This window comes from Capronia epimyces (genome assembly GCF_000585565.1).
Source record: "Capronia epimyces CBS 606.96 chromosome Unknown aczIQ-supercont1.3, whole genome shotgun sequence".
In the NCBI taxonomy this organism is placed as follows: Eukaryota; Fungi; Ascomycota; class Eurotiomycetes; order Chaetothyriales; family Herpotrichiellaceae; genus Capronia; species Capronia epimyces.
This window is the reverse complement of record NW_006912906.1, coordinates 2,235,364-2,255,799: the sequence shown is the minus strand read 5'-3', so window position 1 is coordinate 2,255,799 and position 20,436 is coordinate 2,235,364. Positions and strand designations below refer to the sequence as shown.

The window sequence follows — 20,436 nt, the reverse complement described above, 5'->3', positions numbered from 1 at the left end:
AAGCGTCAAGCATTAAGCGTCGTGGAGGATGGTGCTGCGAGCTGGAGGCCTGGCTAAGTTGAGGTCTTTACCATGAACAACAGGGATGTAGTTGGAAACTTGACTGGATGTGTTCAAGGCTGCGCCTCATGCGCCTCATGCGCCTCATGCGCCCCCGTAGCCGGCCTGCAGATACAACGGTGAAGCATGAGAGCCCACGTCCCTTGTGACTTACCTACTCCGGCGTCATCGAAGCGCCTACCTTTTCCATTTGGCTGATCCAGACCGTCTGATCCAGATCTCCCGTGGGATGATAGACCCAGTGGGGCCGATATCACTGATGGCGCATAGTCTGCAAGGCATGTGACCAACAGTCGATGAAAACCGCCCACACTGTTGCTCATGATGACGGACTCAAACAACGAGGGCTGGCAAGAACTCCAACTGCCATCGCGGCGACAATGCCCCAAACTTTTCTACTCGCTCATGACGCAGAACGAGTCCATCAAACTGCTTCTCACCGACCTCATCTCCATCTGGGAATGCTCGTTGGACAGGTACGACATCCTAGCCGAAGCGTCACGCCAGCACACGAGCATCGACCCATCCGCCTCATCCGACCAACTTGCGGTCCTCCTATCGAAAATTGCCAAGAGTCTGAGCGACGGCAGAAACGTCCTTGTCAGGGCCAACGAGCGTGGCGGGCATGCTCTGCGCTTAAAGACATCCATCGACCTGCCGAAGCCGCTGAGACCGCTGGAATGGGCCTTCAAGCTCGCCCCTCAGCCGGCATCTGAGTTGGCCGAGCGCATCCTCCGTCCCAGCTTACACGAAGTCGCGGTTGCCCAAGAGAAGATAGAGTCTCTTCTCCGGATCGTGCGGGACAAGGACCATGTCATCTCACGTCTTCTTGAACGAGTCGACAGCTCCTCTATTGACTTGAGCCTGATCTTCCCGAGCATCACGGGGGTGGCATCCCGAAAAGGGGGCCATATCTCCGTCACAGAGGCAAGGAAGCACGTGCCTGGGATGGTGAACTTCAATGAGAAATCCTGGACGAAGCAATTCGCAAATGACGATGGCTACGAAGGCGCCGATCGCACCGGCTTGAGTGATCTTGTCCGGGGATGCGAAAAATGCTTCGTGCACACAACATCTCAACACGCAGACTGGATAAACGGGCTTCCATCATCAGACAGGTCGATCCAAGATAGAGAGAAGGGCCGCCTGTCCAGCCCTCCAGAGACTAAGGCTGCTGCGCGACAGCCAGAGTCAGGTGATGAGTCCACGGCTTCGGACGATTTCGAAGTGAGCCCCCTTACTCCACGAAAGTCTGTTCATCTACATCTAACCAATGCTAGCGACAAGCAACCCCACCCAGCCCGAGCTCAAATAGACGCGAAGTCAGAAAGCCCGCCAACGCAGCGAGTGAAGACGACGTCGAAGGGGAAGAAGCTCTGTCGAAGGTCACCAAAACGTCAACATCTTCCCTTGGCCGACTCAATGCCACCAAGGCCTCTGGAAGATCCAAAGCCAGACGCGACTCATCATCTTCCTTGAACAAGCGATCACCACCGCCCCGTGCTGGCTCCAGCGCGTCAACAGCAACGGCAACTCCATCTCCATCAGACGACAACGATGGTGCAGACTCCGAACCTCAACCCTCAAGGCGACAACATGGCAAGACCAAGACCAGCAATCAACCAAAATTGGGCGGGTTGAGGAAGAAAAGACAGGTAAGCCCATCACCAACGCCGTCACCTTCGCCATCGCCATCGCGAATCTCGACTTTGAGAAACCAGTCTAAGCGGGACGAGTACGGCCGCCTCAACCACGATACGGAGTCCTCTCCCAGGCGAGACTCCCCTGCGGGACGGGCACCATCCTCCCGGCGGAGCAGTGACTCTAGGTCTGCACAAACGCAAAGTCCAGCTGCCATACCAGGACCAGATGATAGCACCGCGACTGACGGCGGATCTACGAGTACTGGCTCTGAGTCGGAAAGAACACACAAACGAAAGCCTAAATCGAACCCGAAACAAGACACAAGAGCGAAGCAGTCACAAGGATCACCAGCAACCACTCCGACAAGGCGTCTCGGAAGATTAGGCCGCAAACCCCACGGTCTCGATGCAGGGTCGCCAGCTGGGGGGATGTCACAGCCTTCGACCAAAATGACCGATGTAGCGTCTCCACAAGGGAAAGCAGCTGCCACTCACGAAACGACGAGAGTCACCAGAGCTAGGGGCGGCAAAGACGATGACTCAGATAGAACTGGCTCTCCGTCGCCATCGCCGTCGCCGTCGGCTCGATCCACAACGAAAACCACGCTCGCTTCCCATCCCAGATCTACAACTTCTCTGCCAGCCGCGGAAACAGCTAGGCGCGTACGGCCGAGGGGAGAAGTAGACCAGAAAGAAGGGGGCGAAGAGAAGCAAGAAACAGAAGAGCAGAAAGCCGATCGGCGACGCTTGGAGCTCAAACGTACGCTCGCTGCATCCACGGGAACCAAGAAGAAACGGCGCTTTTGAGGCCGGCCCCCCTACTCTGCGTTTCTCTACGCATTTGCGTACATCGACTCTGACACACCACGATGCGATATGATACGATACGACACGACACCAAAAAGACCACCATCAACCATAATCATCCGCCCACGCCTCAAAAGGTCACTGGCTGGAAACACTGATTCTACGCCCACTCGAAGCAAGGACACGACTAGATTGCTTGTCCTAGTCCCAAGCAGAAAAAGGAGAAAGCCTCTTCTTATGGAGATAACATCTTTTGGCTGGCAACACTCCGGTCGAATCGGATCAGGAGCTTTCCTATCTAATTGCAATCACAAGGTAAAATACAATCCAGCAACAAGGCTCGTGCCCGACTGTCTACTAGTAGGAACCAAGAGTGGTGGAGAGGACACGACACTCTGATACCTGGCTTGGCCTCGCTTCCTCCGTGCAACCGTCATAGCTGCGAAGCTGTTGTGTTCCGCCTTCGTTGTTGTTGTCTTATATCTCCATCATCGCCGCGAGGCTCTGAGCTCTTCATGCATCACCCGGACTCTGAGGTCTCCGCAAAGAACGTATCCAGGCAAGCCTTTTATGGTAGTCGCTCATCCATAATACTTACTGCTCCCGAAAGTGAAGGTGTTTTCGTCTTCTACTGATTTCTCCGGCTCTCATTTTTTCGCAATGCATGCCTATCCGAAGGCTGTATGCGCACCATGCCCCGTGCCATGCCCAACCTCGTCAGCGGAATCTCAAACCGCCTGTACAACCTCCCACCATCATTCATTGTCGTCATAGTCATTGTCGAATCCGCAGTCTTCAAAGATGATGTGCAAGAAACCAAATCAAAGCCAAATTCCCACCCAAAGACCACTGAAGAAGTCTTAAGTGTTTCACATCACACCAGAGACCGGCGCGCGATCATCCACCCATCGCCAGATACCCTATCATATCTTCTTATTAACCATCTCAAGGATGCCCCGGCGGTTTTCCGGAGTGGCCATGACCGAGTCGGGGGCTTTCTGATCTGTCGTCCTTACCACGATCCTGGTCATCCACTTGCAAGCTTGCTCGCAGATGACTACTCTCACTGAAGTTCACCCTCTTGTGACCTTTCGTAAAGCCCTTCTCGCGTTTCTTTGCTTGTTCGATCTCCTCTTCACTGACGCTGGCACTATCCGCCTCAGCCTCTTCCAATGCCCGCTTTGCTCTTGTTCTCAGTTCGGCGGCCTCCGCTGCGGCCTTTTGTGCCCGAGACTGTTTGCGCCACATGCTCGCATACTTGCCCCCTAGCGTAATAAGCTCTTCGTGGGTACCTCTCTCAACCACTGTACCGTTGGAAAGTACTAAAATCTGGTCGGCATTGACAATGGTACTAAGACGGTGTGCGATGATGATCATTGTCCGGCCCTCGGCAAGAGTATTGAATGATTCTTGAATCTTTTCCTCGGTTTCAGAGTCCAGCGCAGCCGTGGCTTCGTCCAGCATAGTAATTCGCGGGTTTTTGAGAATGGTTCGTGCGATCGCTACCCGTTGACGTTCACCACCTGACAGGCGGACACCTCGCTCCCCAACTTTCGTATCGTACCCATCTGGAAATTGCGTGATCCGGTCGTGGATCGAAGCAGCCTTGCAAGCATTGAAGATCTCCTCATTCGTGGCTTGTTGGTTTGCATATCGCAGATTGTACATGATCGACTCGTTGAACAAGTTACAATCTTGGGGCACAACGCCAATAAATCGGCGTAGAGAGTCAATTGTAATGTCTTCGACATCGATGCCATCAACTTTGATGTGGCCGGAGTCAGGGTTGTAGTAGCGGAAAATCAGTCTCATAACTGTACTTTTTCCTCCGCCCGATTCACCAACAAGGGCAGTAGTAGTCCCAGGCGGACAATGGAAACTCAGTTGATTGAGAGCCGGTCTTCTTTTGTCGTAGCTGAACGTCACATTGTCGAACACAATATCCCCTGCGCACTCTTGTAGGGTCTTCGCGCCCTCTCGGTCGACAACATGAGGCTGCTCCTTGAATAGCTCCAACATTCTTTCAGCATTGATCAGGTTCGACTGGATTGACCTGTAAAAAGTTCCAAAAAAGTTCAATGGGCCCTGCAGTTGTGCCATGTATGTTACGAGAAGGACGAAATTTCCCACCGTTTGATCACCTTGGGCAACCTCGAACGCCTCGATAAAGCTAGCAACCAGCAAGGCCACCATGAATAAAGCCCCCTGGACAGTATTCATGTAAGATAGGGTGACTTCCACCCAGTATTCGTACCTTTGCATGGTCTTGATCGCTAATCTAAACCGGTTGAACTCATACTCCTCGGCATTGAAGTATTTGACGGTATCCCAGGAGTGCAGGGAGTCATTCTTGACACCCTCCATCTCTCGATCAGCATTGACATAATTCCGGCGTAGTGTGACCCTCCAGGAGGCCATGCGAATGGTGACGTAGATGTAGAGAAATGTGACAATAGCCACGACCAGGCCTAGATAGGCGTCGAATTTGACCGTGAGATAGACGACGGCGACGACCAGGTCAAAGACCATGGGACCGACTTGGAAGGTGACCATTTCAAGGAAAGAGTTGATGGAACTTCCCTTGTTCAATGCGGAAATTAATTCCCCGGTTCGTTTCCCAGTGTGGAATTCGGCACTGAGATTGTGGACGTGTTCAAACGCAGCGGTGGAAATGGCGCGGTACGAATACTGCTCCACAGGAATCCACAAGATTGATCTTGCTGCCGACAAAATGCCTTGAGATCCTTGAAGCCACCTAAACAGGATATACAAGGAGATATAGAGCCAAGGAGCGCGAACACCTCTCCCGTCATCTCCCGACAGCGCATCGGTGATTTTCCCGACCATGACTGGGACAAACACGTTGATGACCCGTTGGCTGATCATAATGACAAAGCATGTCCCTGCCAGCAGCTGCAACTTGACAGATTTCTTCGGCCACAGGTATGGAATCAGCATCACGAAACCTCGTAAGTAGGCGTACCAAGAAATGTTTGGAACTTCGGTTGGCTTGGCCCAAGCATCAACTTGCTCCTTAGCTTCCGTTGTTGAGCCTTGTTGTGCAGTGCCGTTGGCGTGACCATTAGGCTGCCTGCCGGCTTCAGCATTCTCGTCAAGCAGCGGGGTCCTTTCGTTCTGCACTGTAGGGTAGGAATCCTTAGACATGCGAAAGTTGAGCTTGAGAGCGATGAACACAACCGATAGACCTAGAAGGAGAACCAGCCGAATCACATAGACGATGACTTCGAGTGTTTCCCAACCGGTGATTGACTTCCTATACCTCCCGCCCAGCTGATCACCAACCCGCGGTTCGTAGTGGGGTACAGTGTAGATTCGGAGACTCGCAGCAAAGATGATAGCTTCCAAGGGAACTGCAGAGATCCAAGTGACCAAGTGGACAACGCTTGGTGAAGGCTTGCAGTCTATAAGGGAGATGAAGACCACCAGCCAAAGAGACGTGGAGGCGACAACATAGATGACGGCATTTTGCCCCGGCCACCACTCCTCGTTTCGATTCCATATGGTCTGGAAAAGCAGGAGACCTGCATTTGCCAGAAAGGTCAGGATGACACCGGCTTGACCGACCTTGAAGAACGTTTTGGTTGAGGGGGACAGATCTTTGCAGGCCGCCGCTTCTTTGACTTGATTGGCGGATTTGCGGCGGATGGGAAGAGGTCTCCCCCCTGGCCCACGCATGGGATGAATTTGGACCTTGTCTCTATCATTGGGGGCAGTCTTAATGCCATAAGTGATGAAGGCGACGAGGAAAATGATCAGAACGATGGCGGGATATGCCAATTTGGCTACATTCAAGACCCGAAGGGAGGCTTGAATGGCACTCAGATCTGGTTTACCATGCATGTTCCTTGAACCCTCGCCACCAACCGAGTCTTGCAAGCAAAAGCAAAAAGGAGAAGGCCGCCCAACAATGAAAGAACCGAGTTATTAGTTGCTGCCCTAATATTCAAATCGAGGACCGAAGACTGTGCGTTGTGCTCCTCCTCGCGTTTGAAAGTCGGCGGCACAGGCGGTTCGTCTGTGCTGCCTCGGTTCGGCGAAAACTGAAGATCGGACCAGTAGTCGATCGGGGCCGGCAGACGTGTTTGTGGAATGCCGAAAGTGAGCGAATGACAAAATGAACCAGTACGACAAACAAACGAAAACAGATAATGGAGGAATGAAATAGCGACTGTGGTGTCGAGACGGACAGGTGATGAATAAAGCGTAGAAGTGTAAACTTGACAAATGACGATGTGTGAGAAGGGTCTGGTCTGGTGGTGGCGACAGGGTTCGTAGCTAAATCTCAGACTGGCCCAAATCGTCTTCGTCAAGTGGAATAGTTCCCGATCGCGCTTGTCGCGTGACAAGAAACGCTGAAGATTATAGGTGCCGAATAGGTATTGAACTAAGTCTCGATCGGGCTCGACGATGGATAGTATTGGTATCGGTTTGGGTGCTTTGTGGGTGTGCGCAGGCGGTGGTGGGGACGCCGCCTGGGCCTGAAGAGAGCCTGGAGGGCCTTAGACCGCCGTGTGGCACCGCAGTTTGGGCCAGTGGGAGCCAGGCTACCGAGGTAGTCACCTAGTAGTATTGTTCACTAGGAGCTGTGCAGCTGCCAGTGGATTGTCCCGCCAGATACTCCGTACAAGCGTCAAGACGCCAGATCGGCCGAGATGGATGTGAAGGAGGTGGTAGATGGTATCTTATGTGAGAAAGGAAGAGATGTCAAATCGATCGATGTATGTGAGAGAGGAGGAAGCAGGAAGGCGAACGTGTGCTGGAATACTACTAGTAGTAAACGTTGGGCCAGATCTCGGCCAGCGTGAGACAAAGCCAGTGACAAATGTAAAGGCAGCCAGGCAGTTACGACGATGGAGGCAGCGATGTAGAGAGGAGAGGAAGGTGCGCGCGGAAGGGGACAAGTCTGCAGAATTATATTCGATCTGATCATGGTTATGGAAGGATTAGGAACTGGTCGGTTGCTGGACAGGTGCTTGACTTCCTCGCAACGGCATCTGCGCATGAAGGGAACCAGTGACATGCCGATTGCTGGAGATTTGACGTCGACAACAAAGAGATGGTATGGGTAGAGTGAAGGCACCAAGGTCCTAGGTACCTATAGGTAGACGGGTCGGAGGTTGGTGGACGGAAGAATGAGGATGGATGCTGGATGCTGGATGCTGGATGGAAGCAGAAGAGGAAAACGGCCGTGCAAACTGGCCACGGGAGGAGAAGAGCGCAGGCTGCTCACCGCCGCCTGTCGTAGAAGACCACGAGCGTGGTCGGTCTGTCTGCCGTCCAGGCCAGCTAAATGACTTAAGTCGCATGTCGAGAAGAGAGCTTGAGCACCGGGACTTCTGCTGCCCAAGTACCAGCGACTCGCCGGGACCCCAGGCACGCTCTATCCGTATGATGCGAAGTCTAAGGAGTCCCCTGTAAACAGCTGCACAGTCTGCAGTAGCAGCTGGCCCTAGGCGGAGAGCTTACCTCAGGGCTAAGGCCCATACAAGGGAAATTCGATCCTTTACCGTGGCATGATTAACCCCCGACACCAGTAGGTGCAGTGAAGCCAGCTGGGTGTTGAGCTTGTCGGCCATAAGCCAACTAACCATCACGGCTGACGAATCAGTCGACCCTTTTTACCTGTTAGGTGCCTGTCGGTGCGGAAAGAGGCCAGGCCTTTCTTGGGCGGCCACACTTCCCCGGCCGGGTATGTACCTTAGGGTACAGGCACTGGTGGCACCTACCAGGCACCTACCAGGTATGCTGCATCGGAACCGGGCCAAGCTTATAGGCGCCGTGGAATAGAGGCTAGGGGGCTAAGGAGGCCTGCAGTACAGCGAACCTGCATCCCCGGTTCTCGTGCATACAGCGTACAGCTGAGGTGGAGGTTTTGTCAGACAAGCCTTCGTTCTCGGACCCATGCCACCTTCATGCCGTAATTTGGCCTTGTGTGGTTGCTGGTGGTTGGACAGTCGGGCATGCTTGACGAAGCAATGACATACCCATGGCTGCATCTGCTTTGTCCCAACAACCTTGACTTTACTCGGGCTGTCTATCAGTACCTCGCCCAATTGACTGTGGGCTTCATTCTTCGCAGCCTTACAGCCACTCACTCTGCTTTCCCGTCTCCTCATCTTTCCGCCCCTTGGTCGCTTCGTCCGTGTTGTCTCCTCCAGCGCTTCCACCTTTCGGCAGTCTCTTGCCGCTCCTCCAGCCTCCAGCCTCCAGCCTGCAGCCTGCGTGCAGCAAGTCGCGTCAGCCATCGTCCGCCAGCCATTCCGGTGATGGCTCTCCCTGTTAGCCATGTCCCTAGGGATCCTACCTTGCGCGTTAGCCTGCCTGTCATCGATATCCGGCATGTGAGCGGATGCTGAAACCTCTCGCGAAGCAACATGGCCGATCCTGCCTTTACGGAGACTCAGAATCTCCTTCCTCCGCCAGCACCGCCGCTCCCACCCAGTCGGCTTGGCCAGTTGCAGAGAATAATAGCCCCTTGGGGAAGACACATTGGTTCGAAATTCCATGGCGGCCCATCTCAGGGCGACCGTGATTATGCGCTGCGTCAAATCACCTCCATACACACCTACAGGTTTGACACGCATTCCGCCTGCCAGTTCGGCATTGACTAACGAGAAATCTCAGTTCTCTCGCCTCACCAACAGCGACCCATCGCACTGGCATCCCCATTGCCGCTCTAGATATCAATCAGGCCGGAACGCATGCCATTCTGGCCGGGAAAGACATTCTCAAGACTGTTCGTGTCCACGATGGCAAGGTCACCGAAGACCTCAACCTTCGTGCCGCTGTCAGTTCCTACGCCTCGACTCATACTTCCCCCCAGTTGGATGACGTCGGCAAGCGCCGGGAATATCTACCAGCAAGAGACGTGAGGTGGTCGACGGGCAACTGGGATCATATCATAGCAACTGCAGCTACAAATGGTCGCATTGCCCTGTATGACCTGAAGGCATCGGGTCTTAAGACCGAACTCGCTTGGCTCCACGAACACACAGGTCAAATCAACAAGTTAGACTTCGATCCGTCAGCCGGGTATCTGCTACTCTCAGCCAGCCAAGACAAGTCGGTCAGGCTTTGGGACTTGCGTATCAAACCTGACAAAGCATTCCGAAAATTTGACGTCCGAAGTGCGGTCCGAGATGTTCGCTGGTCGCCGTCCGCCCTAGAACCACTCGACTTTGCAATTTGTGCGGATGGAGGGCTCATCCAGAAGTGGGATGCTCGGTCACCGTCCCGGCCTATCCTGAGCATCAGTGGACATGAAAAGGCTTGTTATTCTCTGGATTGGCACCCTGATGGTCGGCACGTGATATCCGGGGGATTCGACAAATACATCCGGGTATGGGATTTCCAAAGTGACAATCGACGCCAAAAGCCTGTCCTCCAACTGAAAGCGCCCCATGCAGTGAGAAATATCAGGTGGAGACCCCCTAGTAGGGCGTCGCAAACCTCAGAATCGGGTTATTGGCAGAGCACTCAAGTCGCCGTTTCCTACTATCACGATGACCCGAGAATCCATATCTGGGATCTTCGGAGACCACTGCTCCCCTTCCGAGAGCTCGATAAGTATAATACACCTCCCAATGATATGCTGTGGGCCAACCAGGACATGCTATGGACCGTTGGGGATGAAGGCATCTTCACCCAGTGGGATCTCAAACATACCACTCCCTTCTACAACCAAATTTCACCCTGTGTCTCGGAATTCACACCCGATGGACAGTTCTATATGTTCAGCGAAGATAGGGAAATCAGACACGCTTTCTCTCGAGATGACCCGGCAGCTGGCTTCTTGACCGTGCCACCAGATAAACTGAGTAGTGGTGATGATGGTGGCGTGAGTCGAAGTTTCACTGATGACGAAGGCAGCCTTGACACATCGACGGGAGCGAGCTCTCGGCGACAGGGTAGGGCTATCGCATCCACCAGGTCGAACAAATCCCAGGCGAGCAGCCCGCCTTCGTTGGACGACAGATCACCAGTTCTCCCGCTGGACAAAGCTGTGCTGGATCGTGATGAACTATTCAACAATGCACAAGTGGGTGTGGCCGGTTGCATTCCCGGCGTGGCAGCCGAGCCAGAAGTCGTTGAGTTTCTGGCAACACACTATGCTATTCCAGCCTCAGAGGATGAGCGAAGACATTCGCCCAACATCATTCTCCAACGGTTAGAGGTTGCCTTCAATGAGAATGCCGCTGCATGTGATGCTGTCTCTATGCACCGTATGGCTCAATCATGGAGGATATTGGGAGCAGTTATTGTTCCCGAGCTCAAGGATTGGGCCGATGCAAACCGAGCGAAGCGAAGAGCTGATGCCGCTAGAAGACGGGAGACGTTGGAGAGCTTTCGGCTAGGCGCCCACCGAAGCGCGGTTTCTCCTCTAGCTGGACTCCCTCATCGTGGGTTCAACCCGAAGAACGAAGGTAGGTCTCAGAAACTGATGAACAGTCTTTTGAAAGACATGGTGGATGCTGAACGTGGATACCGGGGGTCCGAGCTGGACAGTACGTCGAATATGAATACGCCGCTTGCTAAACCAGTCCCAAACTCATCCCCCCAGGATCGCAAGAGATGGAGTGGGCCGAGTAGTGAAGAAGCAATCGAAAGTATTGCTCCCCTTCCTCCGTCTTTGTTAACTTCACACTCAACGGCGGTCGCTGCTGCTCGTGCCCTCATCGACAGCCCAGAGCGAAGAACGACATCAAATGCTTCTTCACCGGAAATCCTCAGGCCTGTGCGTTCTAATGCAAGTCAATCGACCGTCAACCGTGAAGCAGTTGGCAAGTCACCGACACAAGTGGCGAGTCCCCCCGGTCCTGATATCCCGACGGTCAAACGAGAGCCTCAGAATCAGGAAGATCGAAGGGCTGCGCTGCGAGACTATCGCGCGCAAGCTCGGCCTATATTCACGTTGGATGAGGCACCCCACAAGCCCGAGTCTGACGACAGAAACGACTCGGCCGACAGCTTTCTCATGTTTTCTGCATCAACAGACAGCTCGCATAAAGCCCGATCGCTTGCACGTTCATTCGAGTCTCCAGGGACTGATCGCAGAACACCCCATGGGCGGGGCGAGATCTACCCTGAAAGTGAGGAAGATGCTGAACTCGGGGACTCTTCCTCAGACGAGTATAGTCACTCCCGGCCCAAATCGGAACAGAGATCTGATAACCTCGCGGAGGCTCAACCCGGAGGTTCCTCTGTAAACACGCCACTGGACATGAGTCTAGGACATGGCGAACAAAATCAGGGTATCGGTCGGGTGCCTGTACAGGAGGAGAAGACGACATGGAACGCCGAAAACGTATATGGGTCGGTTACGAAGTCACATTTTGAGACAGGAGTTTCGTCATCTCCAGATATTTTTCATTTCGAAGAGGGGACATCGCTTCCCAAGCCACGTATCCATACTTCTAACCCCATACGAACAGAGAAGGACACGTTGACCGATGGTAAGGATAGTCGACGCTTGGACGAACCATCTACTACTATGTCTATGGAAGAGCTCGACAAGGAGACATATCTATTTCAGGATTTCCGCCCCATCGATCTGTCGAGATATGAGCCCAAACTGCCCTTTGCTTGGTCGTCACTCCCTTTGGTATGTCAAAGCATCGCATTTGATGTCGATAACGGGATTGGCCATGGGCAATTCGCGAGCCACCTGCTCCTCCACGTGCAACCATACTTTTTCCACCCCCGATTTCGGACGCTCAAGGGATCCGACACGCGAGGAGATTCTCTTGCTGATAGACTAATGATCCCGCACCTCGGCCATCGCGTTATCGAAAGCATTCTGGAGAATCACCTTCTCTTTCTGAAGCAATTGGGATGTTTTGAATCGGCAGCACTCCTGCGGAAGATGTGTGTGGAACTGGAATACCCCCGACTTTACACTCCATCAGACAGCAACAGGCAGAACAGCAGCAGCCTCAGCACAGGAGATTCCATGAGTCTCTTGGCAGCTTGTGCAAACTGCCAAAGACTGATGATGCCTGGGATGAATGTTTGTGACACCTGTCGAAGACTCAGATCCGTGTGTCCAATTTGCGAGTCAATCAGGACTGATTCTGGTTGTGCATCCGACTTGCAAGCTTGGGGCAAAAATGGGAGCATGTGGATGTACTGTCAAGCATGTGGACATTCCGGACATGTGAGTTGCTTGATGGAATGGTTTGCCGAGTCTTCCAGTGAGGGAGCATGTCCAGCTCAAGGCTGCGGGTGTGACTGCGGGCCGGGTTTGACCCGGGTACATCGCATTCAGGAACAAATGAAACGAGAGGAGGAAGCCAGGCTCATTCGTGGGGGCAATGCAGGGAACGGCTCGACCAAGCGAGACCCTCTCCGCGCGACGCCCAGTCCAGCAGTGGACAAAGCGCGAGTGGCACTGCGCAAGAGCGTAGGCGCCGAGCGGGCTACACAGAGTGGTGATGAGCGAAGTATACCCGCCGAGCGAGGAAGCAACCGGAGCAGGCCGACACAACAGACAGGTTTCAGCAGCTCCCGTAAGAGTGTTCGACTGGTCACGCCTCGAGAAGAAGACGCACAATCTCAGACCTAGGTTGGGAGTTTCGGACTGGTCGAGTACATCCTATTACCATGGAGGACCTGGATTCTGGTTGCACAAATTCCTCCGTCGTCACGCGACGAAATCGACCAGATCGCCGACCTAGCTTACTGGGAAGCTGGTATGCGGGCAGATGGTGATTTGGGACTGTCGCCATCCTTCTCTCCCTCTCTCTATCTCTCTCTTTCTATCTTATCTTCCTTCCAACTCCAGCCACCGCAGATCCCCAAATTCCACCTCGGTCGAAACAGCCGTAGTTGAACTCCAGTCGAGAGACAGCTCCACACGGCGGATCTGGTGGTAGGGACAAGGACAGGAATCGTGCGAATGGATACAGCCAGGAGGGAGGTCAGCCGCCTCCACTCCAACGATATCCGTCCTGGTCAGGTTGGGAGAGAGTGACACTCGTATCCGCTATGGCGGTGGCGTAGCTTCGCGGCGATGCTGTCATCATGTTAGCAAACTGATTCGCTATGTTGGCAAGCATATACGGATAGAGGTAGGTCAGACGCCGGGATAACTCGAGGAATCCTGTAGACAGAGGGAACGGCGTCAACGGGCTTGACAATTGAATCTACAAATAGCTCCTCAACACACTGCGTACCTACCTCGGTCCTCCACCGCCTGCTGCTTGCTGTCCGGGAGCAGCGGAGTGGAGAGAAGAATGCCCTGCTACACATGGTATACTGTATGAGGCAGCGCAAGGGCAGGGCTCCATCTGAAATAGATGCCTGGTTGAGAGTAAGAGGCAGGTTCAGCCAATCAATGTGCTCAGATATCATGCTCCAGGATCAAATTGTAAATTGTACTTGGTGAGGCCATGAGTCAGGTAGTACTACTGTACCTACTTTGTTACGCCAGACTGCGGCTGCTGGTGCCTGCCTGCGCCCACACCCACATTGGATCTCTCTGCAGAACATCTTCTTCTACAGTACTCCGTACAATTCCTGGAACATCCTACGCTATTCGCCACTTGTCCTCGCCTCTGTCGCGCCATCTGGCCTCGATCCATCGACATCGGCATCGTCCGCTCCTGCGTCTGCTCCAGCTACTACTACTACCGCCATGTAGGCATACACCGTGGGGTGTGGGAAGACCTTATTAGGACAATAATGGCCCTTAGCCCTGCCTACACACAACGGGGGCGCAGCTGACCTCCCATGTCTACCCAATCGGAGCGATGAGAATGACAAGCCAAACCTGAGCTGAACAATGAGTTGCTAATATACGCGAGGGTCGGCAACCTACTGGGTAGCCACGTTGTTCCCCGCTCGTTCTCGCTTTCATGTTGTCGAGGCTACATCCCAAGGGCAAATGCTACGCAGGTTGCTTGACCAATCTAGAGCAAGACATGATGGGGATGGTCCGATTTCAAGACGCCCGTGTCTCAAGATAGCAACAGACGTCCGAGCACAACTCACGTACTTGGGATGACTACCACCGCGTCTCTACCCATCTATGTCTTCTTCCGATTTGGGTCTCACATCAGACCGATGTTAGAGCGAGTCCGGCATTTTGCATATTACTTGGTTGCAGCGGGGTGATGAAAGCAACATCGCCGGACATACCATGTCAGCCCTACTGCTCTCTAGGGCCATGCAAAGCGCAAGCTCCAAGCAAGCACAGAAACCAAGGTAAGCTGAGCTGTCTGTTGCTCCTTTGCTTAATCAGATCAAGCGACATCCCACTGGCAGTCAGAACCCTCCATGTCCATTATAAAGCAGGCTTCACCTCCTTCGGCTGCCACTTTCTCGCCGGCCCAGAGGATCATACTGTAAGCCTCACCTACCCAGCCTTACCGTCTCTTTCCATTCCAGCCACTCGCTACCTACCTACACCTTTCAGCCTCAGAGCATCACGGTCGTCACGCATAATCCCAGTCTTCACCTCGTCAAGTCAACGAAAATGCAGTTTCTCAACTTGCTCGCCCCCCTAAGTCTGCTCTCTATGGCCTCTGCCTTGCCATCCTACAAACGAGAGGGAGATTGTATCCCCTACGATACTGCCGTCAAGCTGGTTGACGCGTTCGTTTCCACCCTGACTGCCTTCGATGCCGACGTCGCAACCAACCTGCTTGCTCCTGGCTTTACTGATACCTCGGACTCAATCAACTTTCTGGCCGGTATTCCTGTGGGGTCTGTCACCTTCCCATCTCCAGCAGCGTACATTGCCGGCCAAGGTTCACAGCCTCCCATTGGAGTTGATATCCTCAACATCGACGCTGTGACCAGTGAAGGCGTTATTGTTTTCCGTTGGGTAGCTACCGTCGGACTCGACGTTGACACTGTGAAGGGCATTTCGGTCCTATATGCCGTCAAGTCCGGTCCGGATCCCGACACGGTCGGTCCCAGCGGCTACCAACTGGAGACGCTCTACAGTGAATTCAACTCAGCCGCTTGGCTTTTGGATATCGGCGGGACAGCCGCCCCACCTGCCGCCCCTGGCCGTTTGTTCAAGGCATAAACTGCTCCCAACAGTGAAGGAGCAAGGGACGCGTGCGACGTGAGACGTGGAGAAGGGAGAGTGGCGACATGGAGTGACCCGCAAGCAAGGGGGAAAAGTACCTAATTATTTTCACATGAAGTAATGAGGACAAGACGGAAGTCTTACAAGTAGCAGCACATGTTGCCTTGTTGCTACAAAGGTGTTCAAGCTTCAAGTCATCGGTCCCGAACCATCCATATAAATAGGGAGAGCGAGCATGTATCTACCGGGGAAGTCAATGCTCCGGTGAGTTGCGAAAATGCATAGGTTTCTCTAACGGTGTTTCTTGTTTTTTTCATGAAGCCTTCAAAGCAGTAGCTTCAACGCCCAACAGGCTTAGGCTTCAAACATCTGCCCAGCCAGCAAATGTACCAAGCAATACGAGCATCGATGGTCGACTGGCCCCAAGCAGGAGTAGGGGCTTCATGATGCTGATGTTGGATCTGGATCTGGATCTGGATCCGGATCTGTAGAATACCTCTAGGTACCTGATTAACATAGGTATCTATACATACTACTTGTTGCACTCTGCACTCTGTATACTCCGTCCAGCGATAAGGTACATACATACATTGGCGTGAATTATAGGAGATCGTATCCGTACTGTAATTAGATACATCAAGGTAGTTCAGTGCCTCACAACTCGCTTGCTTCCATTTCCATGCAGTAGCAACAATACTTGTAGGTACCGTGTCCATGTCACTTGGGTAACAATACGCTCGACATCGACACGCTGCAACTCTCTGGGGTTGAATCTCACGCCCTGTGCCCGTGCCCCGTGCCCCGTGCCTCGACGCTCTTTCGCTGTGAGGTATGTGTGCGCGATGCTTCAGATCGCGACGAAAATCCCATCCCAAGATCTAATACGGGCGAACCATCACGACTTGATCATTTAATGCTTCATGCCGCAACCACAGTCCAAGCCGGCTTCGGCCTCGCGTTTCCGATGCTTGAAGTCGCCGTGGTACTCGTCGAGAGAGACGAGCTCGCCGTTGTCGTTGGCCGGAAGACCGGGCGGACCCATCCATGCGCCCCAGTCTTGAATTCCAGCCTCGCCTTGGTGCTCGGAGGAGGACGTGTTGACTTTCTTCTCCCGCAGTTCCTTCGTGATGGGCTCGAGGTCGAGGTCGAGGTATTCCGCAATGAACTGGCCGACTTCGATGTTCTCGTGGTTCCCCACCAGTCCCGGCGCGTGTTTGGGGTGGGAGGCGTAGATGTTCACGTCGACCGCGCTGTGGCCGTGTGTGGACCAGCCGACCTGTGCACGCCGCGAGATGATGTCGGCGAAGTGGTATGCCGGAGGCCAGATTGGAGTGGCGTCGATGATCCCATCGACTTCCTCGTCGGTATGGTCTGTGATGCCAAGTCCGGATGATAGCAAATCGGCGACCTTCTGGGCTTTCTCCTTTCGAGACGGCGAAGACGAGGATGCAAGGTATTTGGCCCATTCTCGCGCCAGGAACTCGGTGGAGTGGCTCGCGTTCGTCAGAACTTCTGGAAACCATCGGTACTGAGGGTATGTGTCGTGAAGCTGTCGCGCAGTGGCGAGGCCGCCGGTCTCGTGGTCCGACGTGGAGACAAGGACACCTTCGGTTTGGTCGTCTTCGAGAAACTTCAGCACAGCGGCGAATGCTTCGTCGTGAGCTACCACTTCGCGTACTTGAGCGGCTGGGTCGTTGGCATGGCCGGCATGGTCGATCCTGGACCCTTCGACCATGAGGAAGAATCCCTTGTCTGAGTCTTTGGTCGCTGCGGACAATGCTTTGAGTGCAAGTCTAGCCATCTCTGCTTCACTAGGATAGACGTCTGACACTTGGACTCTGTCGATCTCGTAAGGGATATCCGTTTCGGCCAGGAGGGCCAGGAGAGGTAAGTCAATGGCACCGTCGTTGTCGAGCTGGTCGAAATCTTGTCGATTGTCAATGTACTGAAAGCCGAATTCCTCTTTGGCGATGGACACCACGTCTGTCGCATCTGCTCTGCAGGACCCTTCGGTCGTGTTCGGCAGAAAATGACATCTCCCGCCACCGATAAGCAAGTCCACAACGCGGCCCAGAGGGTAACGGCCGATCATTTGTTCAGCAATGAGGTCCTCATATTCTCTTCGGTTGGCATGGGCTGCAAAACACGCTGGAGTAGCATCCGTCAACCGGGTCGTCACAACCAGGCCGGTCATGTACCCTGCTCTTTTGGCCGCTTCCAACACCGTTCCGCATGGTGTATGGTCGGGCAACACTGAAATCGCACCATTGTAACTCTTGAATCCGCAAGAAAAGGCCGTGGCTCCGGCAGCCGAGTCGGTGACGAGACTACTCGAGCTGCGGGTCCTCGAGGATCCGATAAAGTGTCTATCCAGTACCAGGATATCATCAATAGGCAATCCGCTAGTATGCTGTCTCCAACTCCTCGTTAAGGACAGAGATGTTGGGCCCATGCCGTCCGAAACCATGAAAATCATGTTGCGTTTGCCCGTGGGCTTTCCATCAGGTCCCCACCCTCCTGTCTTCGGCCTTGAGCGGGCAACGGAGGATTCGTGCTGGTAGACAACGGCTAGAATGATGACCGCGACGGTGGCCAGGAGTGCCCATACGAAGAGGCCGGCTTCTCTCCATTTTCGCGCTCGAGAGGCGGGTGATCGGTTTGTAGGTTGGCCCGTCAGGAGGGCGTCTTCCTCCTCGATATCGTTGGTGGAGGAGTTCGGCGAGGGCGATCTCGCAAGGAGGGGTTCCTCTGACCGGGCCATGATATGAGATGGGAGAACAGCCCGCAGATGGTTACGGATCCATCGAACTGACGTTGTGTAGATATGTAGATAGGGACACCAGGCTCAGTGGCCATGTCACATGCGTGCACGATTGGCGAAAGCAGACGATCACGTGCGAGATAGGTCGGCGATGTCTACGGTGAAGCACAAATACCCGAATGTCAGAACGTCAGAATGTCCCTGGAGATGCTCGTCGCACCAGGCTGTTCAGTGTTCAGTGATAAATTAAGTCATGGCACCTACATGGTAGATATTCATTGAGCACTATGTGGCTCCACAACAAGCACAGCAGATACCTGTCGAGTGGTGCCATTGATATTCGTCTTGCTGAGCGATCGGGGCGACGAGGATCGAGATCACATTCCCCATCGTCTGGTCTGCTGGCCTTCATCCAATGTACTGTGCGTACTTGGTGAACTGTTCGTCTGCCTTCAATCTCTCCATGTCTTCGTCCCTTAAACAAACAGCTGCGGCTATCTCGCCATCTAAAGCTTTAGGCATGAGATATAGCAGACTCTCAACCGGAGCAAAGGCTGGTCTCCGCACCACCTCGGGTCCGCCCAGGCCCAGGTTGAAGTCGGGCTGGTAAAGCTTCTCTTTCGCCCATGAGCTGAGCATAATGTCCGAGCTTAGATCGAGAGTCGCCGTGACCGAGACAATGCGCCGGTTGTCCGCAGACCGCTGTAAGAAGGTTGCCAGCGCGCGGGTGTTGTAGGCCACTCGTGAGGATGCAGGGTTCAATGCCGCCCGCAAGTTCGATGCTACGCTACCAAGCGGTTCGTGGACCAGCTTCTGCAATACATAGGTGTGGTATGTCATGTTCTGCACCACGCCTACGTATCCGTCTGGTATACCTAGAAAGCGCCGTGGGTCGATAGCTCGGGCAAAGGTGGTCGCTCGTCGGCTATCTAAGCGTGGCAGCCTGGCTCGTGTGATGGACTGCCAGATGAAGGCACTGACCGCGTCGTCTGTCGAGATGTAGCCTAACTGGGGGACCATAGACTCAGTGGCGAGAGACTTCAAGGCCGCTAGCGAAGTAGGTGAAAATATAAAGTACGCCCACGAGCTTTTCGGAGGAGCAGGCGGAGGGCTGGGTAGAGGTGTTGCTGGCGAGGATGAGTCCTCATCCCTGGGAAGATGCGAGTGTACAAGCATCCTGGCGAGCTCAGTTACCGGGTCAAATGCGTCGTCGAGCGGAGGAATGATGCTGCGGCGGTCTGGATTCCCGTTGGCCAGCTCGTCGCCTGTGAACGGGACATTGTGACGGGCATTGGAGAGGAGACGGATGATCTGGCCCTGCCCGGTCATGTCCATGACATTGTGTTGGCCGGTGAATGTGAGCAGCAGCCCGCCGGTGATGAAGTTGGCCTGCACGAGAAACACGGGTGCCGGGTCGCCCTCTGCGGCGGTCATGGCGGCGAGTGTGTTGCGCGGGCAAATGATGTTCTCATCCAGCATGCTCATAGGGAACCCGGCCCTCCTCATCGCGTCCATGGACGGGATTGCGGGGTCAGCCTGGAGATCTTTGATGACCAGGCGCGGAATCTGCTCGAACGGAACGATCTTGTAGGTGCCCGTGGGCCCTCCTTCGTTGACCACCTGGCCCGCTATCCACGGGAAACTGGCCGACAGTCGCACCAGGCTACTGGTCAGTGTTGCGATAATGTCCGAGTGCGACGAGGAATCCTGCACGGGAAAGCACAGGCATATTTGGGTGTAGAGGTTGTAGAGGCCTGGCTGTTCACCGAACACGTCGAGTGGGGACTCGTTCTCGTTCTTGACGCTGGCGATGGGGATAGCTTCGGCCATGCTGGCAAGCTGAAGGGTAATCTAGTGCATTGCTAGAGAGCAGTGTTTTGTGATGCACCGTCCCAAGGATTTGCAGCGTCTTTCTCCAGTATACGGAGTATGTTACTCGGTAAATTGCACGAGGCTGTAGCATCGGAGACTGAGGCATGAGGTAATGGACTAACCAAATCGAGTATCTGGGACAGACAACGCACCCGTAATACTTCAAGTATACTCCCAGCTCCAAACTCAATCGCTTGGCTGCCCGGTAATAGAGACGACATCTCTGACCATGAAGAGAA

At 54.0% G+C, this 20,436-nt stretch overlaps 6 protein-coding genes across 6 annotated transcripts; 3 read left to right on the top strand and 3 right to left on the bottom strand.

Moving 5' to 3' along the window:
* Positions 1–384: 384 nt before the first annotated feature.
* On the top strand, positions 385–2,510 carry A1O3_04090 (uncharacterized protein; the record flags this gene model as incomplete). Its single annotated transcript, XM_007734221.1, has 2 exons — positions 385–1,287; positions 1,341–2,510. 2 exons carry the CDS (start codon positions 385–387, stop codon positions 2,508–2,510), a joined length of 2,073 nt encoding a protein of 690 aa, XP_007732411.1.
* Positions 2,511–3,455: 945 nt separating this feature from the next.
* A1O3_04089 (uncharacterized protein) lies at positions 3,456–6,371 on the bottom strand (the record flags this gene model as incomplete). Its single annotated transcript, XM_007734220.1, has 1 exon — positions 3,456–6,371. One exon carries the CDS (start codon positions 6,369–6,371, stop codon positions 3,456–3,458), a length of 2,916 nt encoding a protein of 971 aa, XP_007732410.1.
* A 2,534-nt stretch (positions 6,372–8,905) lies between these two features.
* Positions 8,906–13,092, top strand: A1O3_04088 (uncharacterized protein; the record flags this gene model as incomplete). Its single annotated transcript, XM_007734219.1, has 2 exons — positions 8,906–9,102; positions 9,156–13,092. 2 exons carry the CDS (start codon positions 8,906–8,908, stop codon positions 13,090–13,092), a joined length of 4,134 nt encoding a protein of 1,377 aa, XP_007732409.1.
* A 1,911-nt stretch (positions 13,093–15,003) lies between these two features.
* On the top strand, positions 15,004–15,561 carry A1O3_04087 (uncharacterized protein; the record flags this gene model as incomplete). The annotated part of the gene is made up of 1 exon (XM_007734218.1): positions 15,004–15,561. One exon carries the CDS (start codon positions 15,004–15,006, stop codon positions 15,559–15,561), a length of 558 nt encoding a protein of 185 aa, XP_007732408.1.
* Positions 15,562–16,474: 913 nt separating this feature from the next.
* On the bottom strand, positions 16,475–18,325 carry A1O3_04086 (alkaline phosphatase; the record flags this gene model as incomplete). The annotated part of the gene is made up of 1 exon (XM_007734217.1): positions 16,475–18,325. The coding sequence occupies one exon, from the start codon at positions 18,323–18,325 to the stop codon at positions 16,475–16,477; it is 1,851 nt and encodes a 616-aa protein (XP_007732407.1).
* A 408-nt stretch (positions 18,326–18,733) lies between these two features.
* Positions 18,734–20,155, bottom strand: A1O3_04085 (uncharacterized protein; the record flags this gene model as incomplete). The annotated part of the gene is made up of 1 exon (XM_007734216.1): positions 18,734–20,155. The coding sequence occupies one exon, from the start codon at positions 20,153–20,155 to the stop codon at positions 18,734–18,736; it is 1,422 nt and encodes a 473-aa protein (XP_007732406.1).
* Between the last annotated feature and the right edge of the window lie 281 nt (positions 20,156–20,436).